Source organism: Thermobia domestica, chromosome 6 (assembly GCF_964235325.1).
Source record: "Thermobia domestica chromosome 6, izTheDome1.hap1.1, whole genome shotgun sequence".
NCBI classification, from domain to species: domain Eukaryota; kingdom Metazoa; phylum Arthropoda; class Insecta; order Zygentoma; family Lepismatidae; genus Thermobia; species Thermobia domestica.
The window spans coordinates 172,879,916-172,898,061 of record NC_137459.1 but is presented as its reverse complement, the minus strand read 5'-3'; the positions used below and the strand labels follow the sequence as shown (position 1 = coordinate 172,898,061).

General features: G+C 36.6%; 1 protein-coding gene across 2 annotated transcripts in view; it reads left to right on the top strand.

Moving 5' to 3' along the window:
- Positions 1 to 8,735, top strand: part of LOC145688337 (protein O-linked-mannose beta-1,2-N-acetylglucosaminyltransferase 1-like) — a 312,951-nt gene extending 304,216 nt beyond the window's left edge. For both annotated transcript variants that reach the window (XM_081762458.1, XM_081762459.1), the window contains exons 15-16: positions 1,694 to 1,803; positions 8,465 to 8,735. In XM_081762458.1, coding sequence (XP_081618584.1) covers positions 1,694 to 1,803; positions 8,465 to 8,534 — 180 coding nt within the window. In that variant the 3' untranslated portion in view covers positions 8,535 to 8,735. The remainder of the gene's footprint in view (positions 1 to 1,693; positions 1,804 to 8,464) is intronic.
- The last annotated feature ends 9,411 nt before the right edge of the window (positions 8,736 to 18,146 follow it).

Here is an 18,146-nt window from a genome sequence, read left to right as displayed (position 1 = left end):
GAACAAACAGCGCAGTTTGAGCTCGTGGGTGTGAGGGGTGGGGGGTTAGAGGGCAAATTGTGTATATAGCCCACTTGTTAAAACGAATTGGAGATAACATAGCTTCCTGCTCGTGGCTCATAAATTATTTCCGTCGAGATATGTTTAGTCTACACAGGGAGGAAAACACGATTTCTCAATTTCACTCTTCCCCCCCGCACTCCTAGCTGTGGTAAAAAAAAAAGAAGAGTTTTCTTCGCCTTCTTCCAATGCGGACTGTACTATACGTTGAATCACCATGACATTCCCTGCGAAACATTTATAAAATCCTGTGAAACGTAGAGTTTTTAAAATTTAAAAGCCATTCTTTTTAAAAATCACAAACCTAAATTTTTATTGCTGTTAAAAGCTAGAAAAAAGTAGGAACAGCACACTTATTTTTTAAAATGATGTGCCTTATTGTATGAAGAGATAGTCCATACTGAAAGAAACCAAAAAGGTTGGTTCTCAACCGGTGTGTCGCTGGTAAAAGTAGACCTTTCGCCTCTGTCAGTACAGTGGCAGCGGGACGAACGGATGTACACTTTTGACAGTGTACTGTCAATGGTAAACTAAAGGTTAATCATTCATTCTGATTCATCGTTAATTGTATTTCACTTATTTTATCATTCTTAGTTCTTTTCAAATTCTTATCATCGTCTGACCTTCTTGTTCTTTAATATTTGTATGTCATTCCAAGGTGTCATGTGTAATGTTCCTTTGTGGGGTTTGTATTATGTTTCTGTTGTTTCTTCCATTTAGCTTCTTCTTCTTTCGTACTTATTTATATATTAACTTTACATTCTCTGAACAGAACATTACATGTCATATTTCCGAATTTCTATGTATCTTATTTCTCTTCTTTTCCATTGTGATCTTAAGGGGTTTGTCATCCTTTTTTTTTTTTTCTTTTGAAAAAATCAATTTTTCCTAAACAATCTTATTTGTTTCTAATTCTTGAGTCGTGCTCTCTGTTTCATTTCTTGCGTCTTCCTCCTTCCTGTTCTTATACCGTGTATACGTATCCATTTGTTTTTGTAAAATATTTTGTTTCTGTGTTACTTCTTTAGAAAAATTGAAAGAATCTCCGAAATAAGGAAAAGGTTATACCATATTTTCCAGGAGGGAAAACAATCTGAAGAAGTCTGTTGCAGTGCAGAAATGAAACAAGAATCACTTTTTTTTTTTTTTCTTGCACAAAAAGGTTCTGCCAGTGTAGCTTAGATGAATTTTTATTCTACTTAATATTGAATGGTTTGTTGGTTTACAATTTAACGTTGTTTTAAGCACGTAGGCTCTATGCGACGTGGACCTATAGCCTATCATGGGATCTGAACCATATGAGCTCTCACCCGGAATCGAACCATAGCCACGAAGGAGCTCTTTAATTAGTATTGTTACTACAAAACACCTACATTAATTGTCACATAGAGAGCGCAGATTAGAATACTACGTACTAATGCTACGAAAGAACTTCATCTAAAGGAAAAGTAGTATTTGTTTTCACATAGAAATAAATTTAAGAACTGAATATCAAGAATTTATGAATTTATTTTTCTGCTTGTAGCCATGTATTTTTCTTTATGATACCAGTATTTTATTAAATATAGGAGAAGAAACAAAATATGTATATATTGTAAACAAATTTCAAAACTTTTAATATTTTGCCTTTTAGTGCTTCAAGATATGGGATCTTGACGCTCGTGGCTACCATAAAAGTATGTGGAGAATGCATATGAAAGGAAGTCAGATGCTTGTCATCGGTGTCCCTAATTCAGAATACTCGTAAGTAATATTAAAGTTTGGTTAGCTTAAGCAGTGTAATCTCTTATATTCTCTGTAGAGTTTAGAATAATTCCTTTTAGCTCTTCTGGAATGAGGAACTCAATTCGTTCCTAAGTAAGGAAAAGAATACATCACTTAAGTACAGGTGGTTATCAAAATAATGGAAACAACAGAATAAATTTCAGCTTACAGGCTGTAGAAGAACTTTGATTCGTCGTGAAATGGAGGCATACAATTTAGGAATAGTTCCCAAAGAATACTGTACCATTTTTCATTCAGTGCAAGAATGAGTTCCTTCAGCGAGGCTGCTCTAGTGTCTGAGTTCCATAACTGATTACAGATGTCTGGGGATTGGACGAAGCAGTTTGGTTGATTAGTTGATTGGAGTTTAGTATCCCTTTTCAGCACCGGGGCTATCAAGGGCGGATCCAGGGGGGGTGATCGGGGCGATTGCCCCCTCCCCCCAGAAAAGGAAGCTTTCTTATTATATATATATATATATATATATATATATATATATATATAACCCATCCGAAAGTTTGGAGCCCTTAAAAGTAGCAGTATGACAACCCACCGCCCCCTCCCCCAGAAGTCGGTCCTGGATCCGCCCCTGGGGGCTATATGAGATGTGGACGTACAGTTGAAGATGGAATCAAAACTACCGTAATGCGTTCAAATTTTATGGCTCTTGTACAATTAATTGAACTGGGGACACTTGCACCAAAAACGTGAGCGATAGGTACTAGACCACCAGGAAGTGCTGAGCAAACCAGAGGAGGTGATGTAGTTCTTCCTGACGTTCATGAAACCATGCCTCGGCAGATTCAACAGTGTGAATTGGCATATTCGCATTTTGGAAAACGGTGTCATTGACCAAACACAACATCTGCATAACAGGATGCACGTGACCACCTAAAATATACACAGAATCACTTACAGAATTTTCTGTGAGCACAATCACGAAACACACGGAATGTCAGGAAATTGTGGCTCAGAGCATCTCAGAGCCATCTTCATATTTTGCAGTAGGGAGGAAACAGCTCGGAACATAAACTACAAACACGGTCTGTTGTTGGAAATGACTCGTTGGCAGGTGAAAGAGGACTCGTTGGACCATATTACGCGTTTCCAATTATTGGTGGTCCATTTTATATGTTCTCGACACTATTTTCTTTGCCCTGAATCCACGGCCGGCGCAAGGCCAGTGCAAAAGATGTGGGTGCATTAAGCACCGAGGTTAAGGGGTGCATTCGACAAAAAAGGAATTTTGCCACGCAAAAAAGGAGAAAAATACAATTTTAATGTTTTGTGTTTTAGCTGAAACTTCTCAGAAAATTTGTACCTAATCTCAAGGATCATTCTCAGCATGGAACTGGATGTTGAACAATATTCATTTTATGTATTTTCCATTTACTTAAATTTGTTTATTTATTTTTGAATTTGAATAGGCACAACAGTTTTTATTTGATTTTCTTACAAATACCATATAAATTTCAAAAGTTAGAAATGCTACAATACAGTACCAAACTAATACAGCTTGCTGCTGTGAACAAAAGAGCAATAAATATATTTTGGGCTGCTGGGAGTAGCGGGACGTTCACACGCAGATAAATTTTGACTATACTCTATGAAGAGGAGGAAGGATGGTGCAAAGTTATACCCACATCTACCAGAATGTTTCCTGGAACCGGCCCTGACTAAACCGTTGTTCGCAGTAGTCAGCGGTTTGGAAATTAGACTGACCATGGATGTAGCAATTCTTGCCGTGCTATGAGTGTCACAATAGGCTTTTCCAGGTTCTGATAGAGTTCTGCAGGCACTTTTCCCCCAATTACGACATTCTTTGGTGACAATCCTCTTCAATACTTAGTGATTCCTGTCACTAGTGCTTCTTCTCTTTCATTCACTATTACTCTTCGGCGATGTTGTTTTTTGATGTATTTTGTTGATCGTCATCACCTTAGACGCTGTTCGTTGTGACACACCTCACACTGGCCGCTTTAGCTACAATTGCTCCAGCTGACCATGCACCTATAACTTGGCCTCTTTAAATTCAGAGAGATCTTGCTTTGTGTAACACCACTATCTGCCATTACACTACAGATCTCAGTTCTATCCCGCCTGATGTGATACCAACAATTATCTAACACATTAATAATAGTCACTCGCTGCACGTGTATCGTAAGTGTTACCCCTCACCTCACATCTTATCGTGTTGCAAACTAAGCCGTTTCTATTATTTTGATACCATTTGTAAGTATATATATACGTATAACAGGTGTTACAAAAATTTTTCTCAAAATATTTTTTAATAGATTCCTCACATCAAAATAAGAAAAGAGTTCATATGGACATGGGTCGGAAGCGCATAATTTCGTAGTTATAGGATGCCGAAAACATGAAAAAAAATGAACTTTACAGGTCGATAGTTCCACTACTATAGGACCGATTGTAGTCGGTCCAAGACATCACTGAGGAACTAGTATGTGAACTATCCAAATATCCATCTTTCAGAACCTCCAGTACTTGCACAATCATTTTTAGAGTTGCTGTTTGGGGGTACTTGATCACTCTCCACCTACCTGCCTAAAATTGGTGTGCAAGTACTGGAGCATTCTTAAACACGGATATTTGAATAGTTCACATACCAGTTCCTCAGTGATGTCTTGGCTTGGCTACGATAGGTCCCATAATAGTGAAGCCATGAACTTGTAAAGTTCATTTTTTCACGTTTTCGGCAACCTATAACTCCGAAACTATCCACTGTTGAGCACAAGTCCATATGAACTTTTTATTATTATTATTATTATTATTTTGATATGAGGAATCTGTTCACAAAATTTTGTGACATATTTTTGTAACACCCTGTATATATATTCAACAATGTGTAATGGGTATGCAAGGGACTCCCTACAGGGCATAATTTCCAGACATGCTTCCAATAGAATTCTGAGATAGGCTCTGACTTCAAGGTCGGACTAAAGTAAATAAAAGATAAACCGTGATATTAGTGGACACGGAATGTTCAACTGGCAGTAGATAGTGTTAAATATCAAATACCAAAAGCTTCACGGTTCTTTGTGTTTGGAATAACGCGTATTGCGATGTATTTTGTTACGGTATATTTTACTTTTTTAAACGTATGAGCGTGAAACAAAACATCCCAGCATTTGTTATTCCGAACACAAGGAATTGTGGCGCTGGCGGTCCGTAACATTTCCAACTTCCAGCTGAAATATTTCTGTTTATTGCTATCAAGGCTTGCCTTATCATGAGTGCGGTGAAAATATGATGTAAATATATGACTTGAGACTTTGTCAAATGCACAGTTTTTTGGGTCTGGGAAACATATGGCCAGTTTGAAATGGCTTTTGAAAGAGAGATAGTACTCACTTAAAGCTGGAATTTATAATCATATCAATTTGATTAAATGCCTATTCTTTGGGGATAGTGTTTCCATATTTATGCCAAAAGTAGAAAATCTTCTGCATTGTTATCATTACACTTTCATTTAAATAAATATAGTGAGGGAGAAGGGGATTTGAATATTTCTCATATACTTACTTTCCCCGCACGAAGAAATGGGCATTTCAGCTAGTATGTACACTCATATCCAAAATTATTGTCGCATGTCTATAAATATGTTGTTGTAGGAATATAATTTCATAACGAATTCGCCCGGTATTTTTTATAATGTTAGTATGTGTGTAATCGGCAAAGACATGTATGTGGCAAATTTCATGTCAAAAGAGCAGTAAATAAGAACAATAAAACGCAAACAAAACTTTCTTGTCCATTTAAAAATATTTTGTTTTACTTGTTCTAATTTTCGTATTTATAATTCTTTTCCTATGAAATTTACCACAAATATACATTTCCCGATTATACACATAGTATCAGTATTAAAAGTGCCCTGCAACATCATTATCAAATTATATTCTTACAAGAAGACAGTTATAGATATGCGGACATGAGTGTACATATATATAGATTGTGTTCTTTTACTTGATGTGTATGGACATCTTTGCTTATTCTTTGTGTCCCATGCTTTGGTGAGCTTTGTGTGGACATAAGTTCATATCTAAGGAGTAATTTATGCAATAAACACATTTGAAAGAAAATGCTACATAAGGTCTTTTTAAATCAATCATTCAATAATAATAATAATAATAATAATAATAATAATAATAATAATAATAATAATAAAGATTAAATTATTTACATCAGTGATTAAAAGCTATCACGTAAGACGTAAAGCGATGACGCAAGAAATTTCAGTTTCTGTTATCTTCACAACTATATGCAAAGTTTGATACGTGGTTTTCATTGCTTTCTCCGTCCTTTATTTGATTATCCTAGAAAAATAATTATAGACTTTATTTGATTTTTCTGAAAAGAAAATCAATCACAAAGATACGCGGTCGATGAAACTCTTGCAATCTCGATCAAAATTAGTATGGCGGTAGACTTTCATTAGTACACGTATGAAATAATATGGTATGCAGAAATTTAGTTCCTGAGTTAGGATATATATATATATATATATATATAATATATATGTCTTCCTTAACTATATATAAAACTACATGAGCTGACATAAATTAAAGGGGTACTTCCGGTGGAAAGTTGAAATTTGGCATGATTGTAGCTTTCTGAGACTAACCGACAGGAAAATTGCCAAAAGTGAATATTTTTAATTTTTAGGGGGTCTAATGGAGGGATGAAGAATTTCCCCATATTATTTAAATGGGTATTTTTTGGACCTATAATCTCATGTTTTAGGTACTTAGAATTGGAATAAAAACTTGAAATTCGGTATGCTTGTACCTTTTCGTTAGCGTCAACTAAATAAATAAGTAAAAGTAAAAATTTCCAACTGAAGAGTGGTTTATGGAGAACTGAAAAATCTATCCCGTGCTATTTATATGGGACACCTTTTACACCCCCAAACTATTGGTCACTTCCTGTAGGGCTACAATGATTAAATTTAACGTGGTTGTAGCTTTTTGGGACTAACCGACAGAACAATTGCCAAAAGTGAATATTTTTAATTTTTAGTGGGTCTAAAGGAAAGTTGAAGAAATTCCCCATGTTATTTAAATGGGCCTTTTATTGGAGCTATAATCTCATATTTTTGGTACTTGGATTTGGAATAAACACTTGAAATTCGGTATGCTTATACGTTTTTGTTAGCATTAACTAAGTAAATTGCTAAAACTAAAAAAATTTCCAACTGTAGAATGGCTTTATGGGTAACTGCAAAATCTTTCCCATGTTATTCATATGGGACATCTTCTACACCTCAAAATGTTTAGGCACTTCCGGCAGGATTAGAAGGATGAAGTTTCGCATGATTGTAGCCTTCCGGGACTAACCTAAAGGAAAATTGCCAAAAGTGAATATTTTTATTTTTTAAGAGGTCTAAAGGTGATACGAAGAAATTCAAATATTATTTAAATGGGCTTATTCTTGGGATACAAAATCTTATCTTTTAGATAGTTGAAATAGAAAAAAAAAAATACTTGAAATTTCGTAGAATTTTGGATTTAAGAGGTGCGAGGCCGTGGTCGATTATAGTAATTCACTCTTGAATAAATTTGGTATAGTGGCAGACCTTTACAAGCCTAGTACGCATGTGAGGTTACTATGAAATATTACAGTGTGTTGGCCACTGGTTCCCGAGTTATTCGCCATCAAAATTGGGTTTTTACTCAGTGAAATAAAAAAAAATGTCACTGGAACGCGATTGATGCAGCTAATCCGATTTTGACTAAAATAACCATTGTAGTAGAGATTGACAAGATTAGTACGATATAAAACGCTTTGGTGTGCAAACCTTTGGTTCCCGATTAATTGTACATCAAAATTGGAGTTTGAACTCTTTTTTACTAAATTCAAAACTCAGCCCTAATGACCAATAAGTCCGTAGCCGAAGAAAACCTGCGCAACACAATAATTTGTATGCTTACTAAGTGCATCATGGTCTACCACCATTTCAGATATGGTCAAGTGGAGATATTTGATTTTTGGGTTGGACGTAATTATTTTATTTTTATTTTTACTTTTTTAAAATTATTTTTTTTTCAAAGAAACATTCAATAGACGTGATCAAAGGAACTCATCCAATCTTGACCAAATTCGGCATGGTGGTAAAACTTTGTGAGCCTAGTGCACATATGTAGTATTAGGGTGTGCATATCTTTGGTTCTTGAGTTATTTGTCACTAAATTTGGGTCTTGAATTTAGTTTGAGTGTAAATCTAAAATCAAAATGGTCACTAACTTGAGATCCAACGCTGTACACCATGATATTTCGTATGGATATTAAGCTTGTTAAAGTCCAACAACGTTTCAAATTTGGCTGAGTACGGACCTCTGATTCTTTGAGTTTGTTGCATTAAATTTCGGGTTTGGATTTAACAAACCTGTTAAGTGAGATAAATTCAGTGTATATTTATAATAAAGATTCGCCAAAAATCCATGAAGGACGATTTTCTCCGCTAGATGTAAGCTTATTATTTCCCACAACTTTTTGAGATTATAGTCAAGAAGAAGTGAAAGGCAGAGACAGTGGACTATATTTCTATGATCAGTTTATCACTAGTTATGCAAATATTCAAATATTTTCCATTAGTACAATAATACTTTCTTTTCTTTTTCAGAAAATACAAGCCATCTGACATTACTCCTATTTACCTTGAACCTCAGAAAGAGAAGAATAAGATCAGGTAGCAGGAAACTTTTGATTACTCTACTGTTTCCTTGCTAGTGATGCCATAAACATCTGTGCTGTGATGTGTACAGGTGAAAAGAAAGACTTATGAACTTTATGTGAAGACTCCTATGTGATGTGTTATAATAAGCTGCCAAATTGTATAAAATATATATATGCCAAACTGCGCTACAGCGTACAGTTGTTGATGTGTTCTTGTGGATATTAATGTTGTGTGCATATTGACAATAAAATCGCATTGAAGCAGTTTTATATAATGAGGCATATGCGCGATCGTTTGTGTGTATGGATGCATACATGGATGAGTGAAAGATTTTGTATGAGTGGATGAGTGAAAGATTTTGTAATGTGTGTGTGTGAGAAAGCGTATGTGTATGTTTGTAGAAGTTAAATTGTCTGAATGAAGGAAAAGAATGTTCTACCGAGCAAGCGTACGTTTCTGATAATGTAAAGTTCCAAAAACATGATTGAGAGGAAAAAGGGACCACTTGGACCTATGAACAGGCTTGCGTGTATGTTTGTACGACATCTGTTTCATTCCCTGTGTATATATATATTTTCGGTCCTATCCGTTTCAACCTCATGTTTGAGTGTATGAATGTATGATTTTGAAAAGATGATTTTGTAGAACAGTTTATTTTCTTATGAATTAAACTTCTTCTTAGGTATTAAAAAAAAAAAGTCTGTGCGTTTTATTTTAAACCTTTCTATTTTAGAAATGCAAACGAACGAGAAACTTCTAGTGTGTAAAAATGTATATATATATATATATATATATATATATATATATATATATATATATATATATATATATATATATATATATATATATATATATATATATATATATATATATATATATGTGTGTGTGTGTGTGTGTGTGTATTTTTATACAGGCTGACTGGTAATTCGATGCATTCCTTGCAAGGGGATATTCTACAAGTACTTTGAACCATTTTCACCTAGATGAACCGGGAGTCGCAAATCAATAGTTTCTGAGTAATTTTGCATATGTGTGATTTCTTTGAAATTCGCCGGCTAACGAGAGGTGCCCAAGAAAGTTTTACCCTGACCCACTTCCACATATCGTACAGCGATGAAAATTTATATGTGTAATCCTGCATATCTATGAAAGTTACGTGGTCATGTATAGCTCTTAACTCTGCACCGTTGCTGTGTTATAGGTTCAAATGCGAAGTAAGGTGTGGTCCAAAATCCATTACTGCACCTCATAAACCACCCTGGTAACATCGCAGAAGTACTTGCCCCTAGGAAATGACTGCCTGGTTTAGAAGAGGTGGAATGAAGATGGTGTGCGGTCAAGAGAAAACGCGAACTATGACGGAGTTCATACTCAAGGTCAAGCATCGGTCTGGCCAATATTCGAGCAGTGAACGAGTGCGTTGTTTTCCAGAAGGCGAATATCTTTCGTCAGCATGCCACGCTCGTTTCTATTTTTCACAAGCTTTTGTTAGCGCTCCAGTGCTAAATGTGTTATTTTGTTATGACTTTCCAAGATTTATATTTTTACCTATGTAGAAAGCTTATAAGATTAGGTTGTCATTGTAGTAATTGGTACGGCAATGGTCGTAATTTTGTTTTGAGTTATTTGAGTTATTATTATTCGATTGCTAATCCTTTCATTCTTTATGTATTTATGCAAGGGAATGACTCAAGGAAAGGTTCAGACCTCCAACTCTGGGGTCACATCGGTCCTTTAGGTGGTCTAGAATTTGGGAAGGAACTGGTTCTTTCCTTCTAGAAGGTACCATCCCGGCCTTCATCTAGTGGGAGTGAAAAAAGACAGGGAAAACCTAATCAAACCAATGACAGCGTGCCGACGTACCACCACCAAAGGAATCCCGTTTTCTACTCTGAGTGGCCAAAGTGATGATCACATTTGGGGATGGTACCGAGACCGAGACGGGCTTTTATATAACCGAGACGAGACCGAGACAGGCCTCTATAAATCGAGACGAGACCGAGACGAGACTTAGGTCAGTCTCGAAAGTCTCGGTCTCGTCTTGAATATTGATAAAAACTAAAGTTGCCTTCACTCAAAATTTCTTTAATCGCAGTGTTAGATAATATGGGAACGGTTGTCTGATGTACAGTCCTGTATTTAGGGGATGCCTATCAGGCTCAAGCCTCTCCCGAAATAAATTTGTGATCATTTTTTCGCACTGCACGTACAGCACAAATGTTTCTTACCCATTCCTCAAACCTCTCCCGAAACAAAATCCACTGCTGATGTAGATCTCTCTCTCCCTCTCTCTCTCTCTCTCTCTCTCTCTATCTATCTATCTATCTATATCTATCTATCTATCTATATATATATACGCTTTTTACAGAGGTAGTTGGTGAGTACTTCAAATTATATGCCCTTAGTCAAACTCCCTCTATAAAAATTGTTGCGTGAGTACCGCAATATTCTGAAACATGTATTGGAGTTATGGATCCCATAGTATTGGAGTTATGGACCATTAAAGTTCATTTTTTCATGTTTTCGGCAGCCTACAACTCCGAAAGGAAGCATTTATGTACCCAGTTTGGTCTAAACTTTTTGTTTTATCTTGGTGTCAGGAATCACCTCCCAAACGTTGTCGGTCTTGTTTTGAAACACGCCGTATATATATATATATATATATATATATATATATATATATATATATATATATATATATATATATATATATATCGATATAGATATATATATCGATATATATATATATATATATATATATATATATATATATATATATATATATATATATATATATATCGATATAGATATAGATATATAGATATATATATAGATATAGATATATAGATATAGATAGATAGATAGATAATATAAATAAATAGAGTTTGTGTGTTTGTCTTTCCGTCTGTCTGCGTGAGGTCTGGGATCCAGACGAGTGGACCGAGAGTTGTCAAATTTTGGTCACGGATACCTTGATCCAGGCCCCAGACCAAGACGAAGTGTTTTTTTTTTTTATTATTCAAACCAGAGAATTTCAGGAGGGGTCACTTCCAAATTCACACCATTTGGCTGCTGACGGGGATTACCGAGACATGTAAAAATATTAAAAACTGACAGATATTAGTGTCATATCCATATTTTCGTAGTCACTGAGAGCAATGGTGACACTTCCAGTAGCGATGATTTGAAATTCAGCTACCATTGTATATGGGCCGGGGATCACCGGAGGGGATACAGAGACATGTAAAAATAATACAAAATGACCGATATTTGTGTCAAATCCATAGTTTTCGCGGTCGCTGAGATCAATACTGACACTGCCATTAGCGATGACATTCAAATTCAGCTACCATTGTATGCGACCCGGGGGGGGGGGGGGCTAACAGCACAATTATATAACAGGCATATGCCTTTCATGTTTTCTCAGGAACATGGGAATGTGCATAGTATGTGCCCTATGTACCTCGTGAGAGAGAAATCACATGGATGGCAAGTGATAGTCACAGTCCATGTCCGTCCCTAGGCACATGCCTGATATGTACCGGGGAACATGCCTATGTTCTAGGTATGTTCCCCATGCCGTAAGCGTCAATGAACCACAAAATTACTCTCCAAAATATGTTAAATCGTCTATATGCGTAATGTGTTTACATTAAGGTGAGTCTAAAAAACAGTTTAAACAAGTAAAAGAAAAAATGTACCCCAGGGGGGAGAAGGCGAACCACCAACCCTTGGATTACTAGCCACGTTCTCTTCCAACTTGGCCACAGAGGTGATGAAGAGAACGTCGCTTGTAGAGGTATAAATTGTTGAGCTGGCTGCTGAATTTGGCTAATCAGAGTGATCCTTTAGCCGCGTATATTCGACGATAACCGTTTGGGATCAGATAAAATCTGCTCGCCACGTAGTTTTATAACAAAATGACGAGTATCTATTTACTTTATTTCATGGTTCTTCCATATTCACTTTCAAATGATCAGTGACAGTTGCCATCTAATAAAGTCGATGCGTTTGTTGCTTCTAGTACACAATCGCTTAGAAAAAGAAGTAACAAATGCATCAAAAGTGGGAGATGAATTTAGAACACCTCAATGTCGCATGCCTAGCATATCTTGTGCTGGTAGGATATCTGAAACAGTATGTACCTAAAGGACGTACCTAGAACATGACAGATATATGTCCCAAATAACGACATAGAAACAAATGACTGTTAAGAGCGCGAAACTGAGCAGGTATACAAATGCTATATTCATGGTATATCGTCGTCGGCAATTCAAAACCTGCTATGTGCATTTTGCAGGAGAAGCGAAAAACAGTATCCTGGTTAGATTTTTCGCTTTATAAAAGTGATGTTATAAGTAATATTTGATGCTGCACGTAACTTGATACCTTCACAAGTAACTTGAGAAGATATCAAGTTACGTGCAACATCAAATATTACTTATAACATCACTTTTATAAAGCGAAAAATCTAACCAGGATACTGTTTTTCGCTTCTCCTGCAAAATGCACATAGCAGGTTTTGAATTGCCGACGACGATATACCTAGTTGCAAATATCAATTAGGTGTAACAAGTGCCTAAAACTGTAAGAAGCTGAAGTACATACTTAGCACATGAATATCGTATGTGCCAAGTGTCGGGTACCTAAAAAGTAGCTGGGACACCTAAATGGCACATGCCTAGCAAATCTTGTGCTGTTAGGGGCACTTGCGGGGTGGTTACCGATATATGTAAAAGTAGTATTGACTGAGTGTCGAATTCAGTTTTCACGGTCGCTGAGGTTAATGGTGAAACTCGGTTCGCATTAACTTCCAAATTCATCCCATTCGGCCTCGGGCCGGGGGTCACCGGAAGAATACCGAGAATTGTAAAAATAATCAAAAATGATCGATATTAGTGTTAAATTCATAGTTTTGGCGGTCGCTAAGATGAATGGTGATACTCCCACAGGCGTTGACTTTCAAATACAGCCCCCATCGGCTGGGAAACAGCGGGTCTCAGGGGGTGTTTATCAGGATATGTAACAGTAGTAGAAAATGGCTGATATCTTTTTCTTTCGTTGTTCTGTTTGTTTACATAGATATTTTATCTGACCCGTGGAAAGAATGGGTATATCAGCTAGTGTATAATTTTGTACCATGTTGTGTAAAATATTGAAGGGGAAATTCTTCAAGATACTCTGCAATACAACTAGATAAACAAGCAATGTTGCCAACGCTACATAAATTTGTATTGTACTTTCTCAAATTGCACTACGTAAGGTATTACATATTTCTAATTTCGATATTAAATAAAACCACAGGACCGCATACATTATTCAGTGCAACAGAGGACAATATAGTATCACTGTGATCAACATTTTGAAGATCTCTAATAACTCAAATGGCATGGAGGGTGCAATGCGCATCAATTGTATCTTAGCGTCAAATACTATGATTATGGTATAAGGTATTTCGAATGAATGAAGGAACAAATTTACAATAAATAGAGAATTTCTTTTTCTACAGACTTTACTTCGAAAACGCGCTGACATATCACGTCTCATCATGTAGATGCTTCCGAAAGACTTAAATGATCACAATGCCATTTACAATTGTTATTTCAAACCGTTTGAGAGATACCAAATAAATCAGTAGTGATTGTTATACTGCCTAAAATGACGTATTTGTGATAAATTTTTATAATGATTATTGCTTTACATTGCTTCTATAACATTACAACAATAGTTTCTGGTGGTTTTGATTATAGCAAGTCGCAGTTACATTATTTTAAGCAGTGTTGATAACTTAAATTGTTAAATATAGTCCAAATAACGTAGCTAAACTGCAAAATATTTTAAAATTACTCATAATTTGTTTTATGGTGCAAGAATGTTACGAAAAGGCGACTTTTTCATAGTCTTTGGGCTACTTATAATGTTAATGTCAAAGTTTTTGTTCCAGCAATACATGTAAATGCAAATTTTAACTGAAATTAAACGTAACGGAAACTTCTCAGTATCACTAGTTGCTCCCTGTACGTCTTAGGCCTGGTATACACTTTAGATTAAGTCCGTGCTTATTTAAAAGTGCTAATTACACCCTAATTACATTTCACTTGTTTTAGTTTGACCATCGACCGCCTCATCGATAATCGATCCATACCATTTAGCTACACTGAAAAAAGCCAAGTCCAGATATAAGGAGAAAATGAGGATAAAATGCTTTCTGTTGAGAACATGACAAGACGGTAGTGTCAATCGTAACACTGGGTGCAACACCCTTATTTCATGCGGCGACGTACGTCAATAATTGAGAGCACCAATTACTCCTGTGAAAACAGTAATCACCGCTCTCACTTACTGTCGTACACTCATGTCCAAAATTATTGTCGCATGTCTATAAATATGTTGTAGGAATATAATTTGATAACGAATTCGCCCGGTATTTCTTATAATGTTAGTATGTGTATAATCTGCAAAGACATGTATGGGGCAAATTTCATGTCAAAGGAGCAGTAAATAAGAACAATAAAACGAAAATAAAACTTTCTTATCCATTTAGCAACATATTGTTTTACTCATTCTAATTTTCGTATTTATGATTCTTTTCCCATGAAATTTACCACAAATATACATTTCCAGATTATACACATAGTACTGTATCAGTATTAAAGTACCCTGCAAAATCATTATCAAATTATATTCTTAAAAGAAGACAGTTATAGATATGCGACAATCATTTTGGACATGAGTGTACATCGCCTAGGAAATAAGGGTGTTTCACCCAGTATTACGATTGACACTACCGTCTTGTTATGGTGTTCCCAACAGAAAGCATATTATCCTCATTTTCTCCTTATATCTGGACTTGGTTTTTTTCAGTGTATATGCAATTATTCAAAGACTTACAGTTAGTAACACGCATTCTGTTGATTTTTGGGTTGATTTGTTTTAGTTTAACGTCCCACGGTTATGCTAGGGTGGCTAAAGGAGACGTGGAGCTACTGATTATAGTGGAACCACTTCGGTCGTTCAACTGTACCCACATCGGGAATCGAACTTGGACCACGCGAATTTTAGTCAGGCGTGCTGCTTACGGCTCTGCTCTAGTCAAGCGTGCTGTAGTCTGCTTACGTCTCTGCGTGACATCATTGAAATCCTATGGTTAATCAGAGCAAAAAATAAATAAAATAAAATAAAATAATATAATATAAAATAAAAATAAATAAATAATTTTTAAAACTTTTTTAAACTTCACACAAACTACTGCGAAGTGTAAAACAAGATATTTCCAAAAGGAAACAAATTATTGTTTTGTCCTACTTAGTAACAATAACTCTGTAAGCCCCCAAAGCTGATTTCGTCGCCACCGAGGGGCGACATTTTTCCTAGCGTACAAACAGATAGATCTGCAGTATCCATGACAATTTGTTTAAATTATAGCACTAAATTCTTCAATCCTTTCTTTAGTTCTCAGAGTAGAAATGTTGTAAGCCTGACTGGGTTTTTCGACGCCCTTGTAGGTGAGGACCCCGGGACACTGTCCCAGTTGCTCCTGCCTTGTTACGGCTCTGGATGTATGCTTATGTAATGCATTACGACCTTATGAACTTGTATATGAAATAGAATGTACTTAAACTGAGACGCGAACTATGCGAAATATCAGACTTTGAATCTAATTTGCTTGATGATCCAACTCAAGAGCATACATAGCAAAGATGAGTGCCTTAGCTCCCACCACAAGGTTCAGGAAGTTCGTGTTATAAAGTGTCAATTAAACACGGAGATGTGAAACGGTAATAAAGCATTTGATCAATTTGAAACAAAATATATTGTATAATAATTTATCCTATTTGTTAAGATAATGAACATTATATTCTGTTTTCAAAATGACAGTCAAAGCAGAATGTATTGGATAATAAATGAGAAATTGTAAAATTTCAATTTCGGTCCGGTTTAATACATTCGTGCTGCTATGCGTTATCCGTTAGGAGGTATTGATCAATTCTGATTCAAAGGAAGGAAATAAACTACTGTATAGTACTGGAGTTAATTTGATAGAGTTTAATTGTATAGGCAGTACTGAGGCTATATGAGACAAAGTGAAATATGGGTTACTATTAGCGTTTTATCGCAAATACGATACACCCACTGATGATTGAACCTGGAACACACGCATGGAAACCATTAGCGCTAGCAAATTAGCTATGAAGAGGTACACCATACCATAATTGTCAAGAATGAAGGCAAAAGATAAGAAGTGGAAACGACAGACGGTACGATAATAATACTTTCACAATTTTAATTTCACACTATTTATTTCGAGACTTTCGAGATGAGACCGAGATTTGGTCCTCGAGACCGAGATCGAGACAAGCATCTGTTGACCGAGACGAGACCGAGACGGCGATTTTTGACTCGAGACGAGACCGAGATCGAGACCACTATTTACCAACCGAGACGAGACCGAGATTGTACAAAGTCTCGTCTCGTCTCGTCTCGATACCATCCCTAATCACGTTTGTTCGGGATCAGCATGGGGTATTACTACTTGGTTTCCAGGCAAAGGGTACCACAATTACAAGGATATACACCCTCACTGCTGCGTAGAATTCTGTGAAATCCCAGAGCGTGGCATGCTGACAAAAGGTGTTCGCCTCCTGGAAAACAACACACTCGTTCAGTGCTCGAATGTTGGCCAGACAGATGCACGATCCTAAGTATGCAATCCGTCATAATTCGCGTTTTCTCTTGACCGCACACCATCTTCATTCCACCTCTTCCCAACCACGCAGTCGTTCCCTAGGGGTAAGCACTTCTGCGACGTTGCCAGGCTGCGTTCTGAGGTGCAGTAATTGATTTTGGACCACTACACTTTACTTCACGTTTGGACCTATAACACAGCAACAGTGCAGAGTTACAAACTGTACATTACCAGATGACTCAAATGGATATGTATGATTACATGTGTAAAATTTCATCGCTGTACGGTATGTGGAAGTGGGTCAGGGTAAAATTTTCTCGGGTACCTCTCGTTAGCCGGCAAATTTCAAAGAAATCACACATGTGCAAATTACTCAGAAACTATTGATTTACGACCCCCGGTTCATATGGGTGAAAATGTTCTAAAGTACTTGTAGAATATCCCCTTGAAAGGAATATATCGAATTACCAGTCACCCTTCGCACCACGTGCCGGAAGACCAATACATGTACAAAATGAAGATCTTCAGTCAGCAATTGAGGCGAACGATGGCCACACATGTGAGGAACTGGGACTACAATTCAGTGTGAGTAGAGAAACTATTCGGCAGCACCTCCACCGACTTGGTTCCACATGATTCAACTATGAGCCAAAAGGCAACTCGAGCAGACACTTGTGTTTCTTTGCTGCTTCGTATGAGGAAGGTTTCGTAGTGTTTCGTCCAAGTAGCGTTTCGTTCCAAGGCAAAATCCGTAGCATTTCGTCCCGATATAGTAGTGTTTCGTCCCAGTAGCATTTCGTTCCAATGCAAATCCGTGGCAGTTCGTCTCGAGCTATTTTTATTGATTTGTGAACAGGCTAATGAATAGAGTTTCATCCCAGCGACACACAGGTGATGACTCACACGTCGATCAATTTGTTATTTGTATTAGCGTTCTCCAAT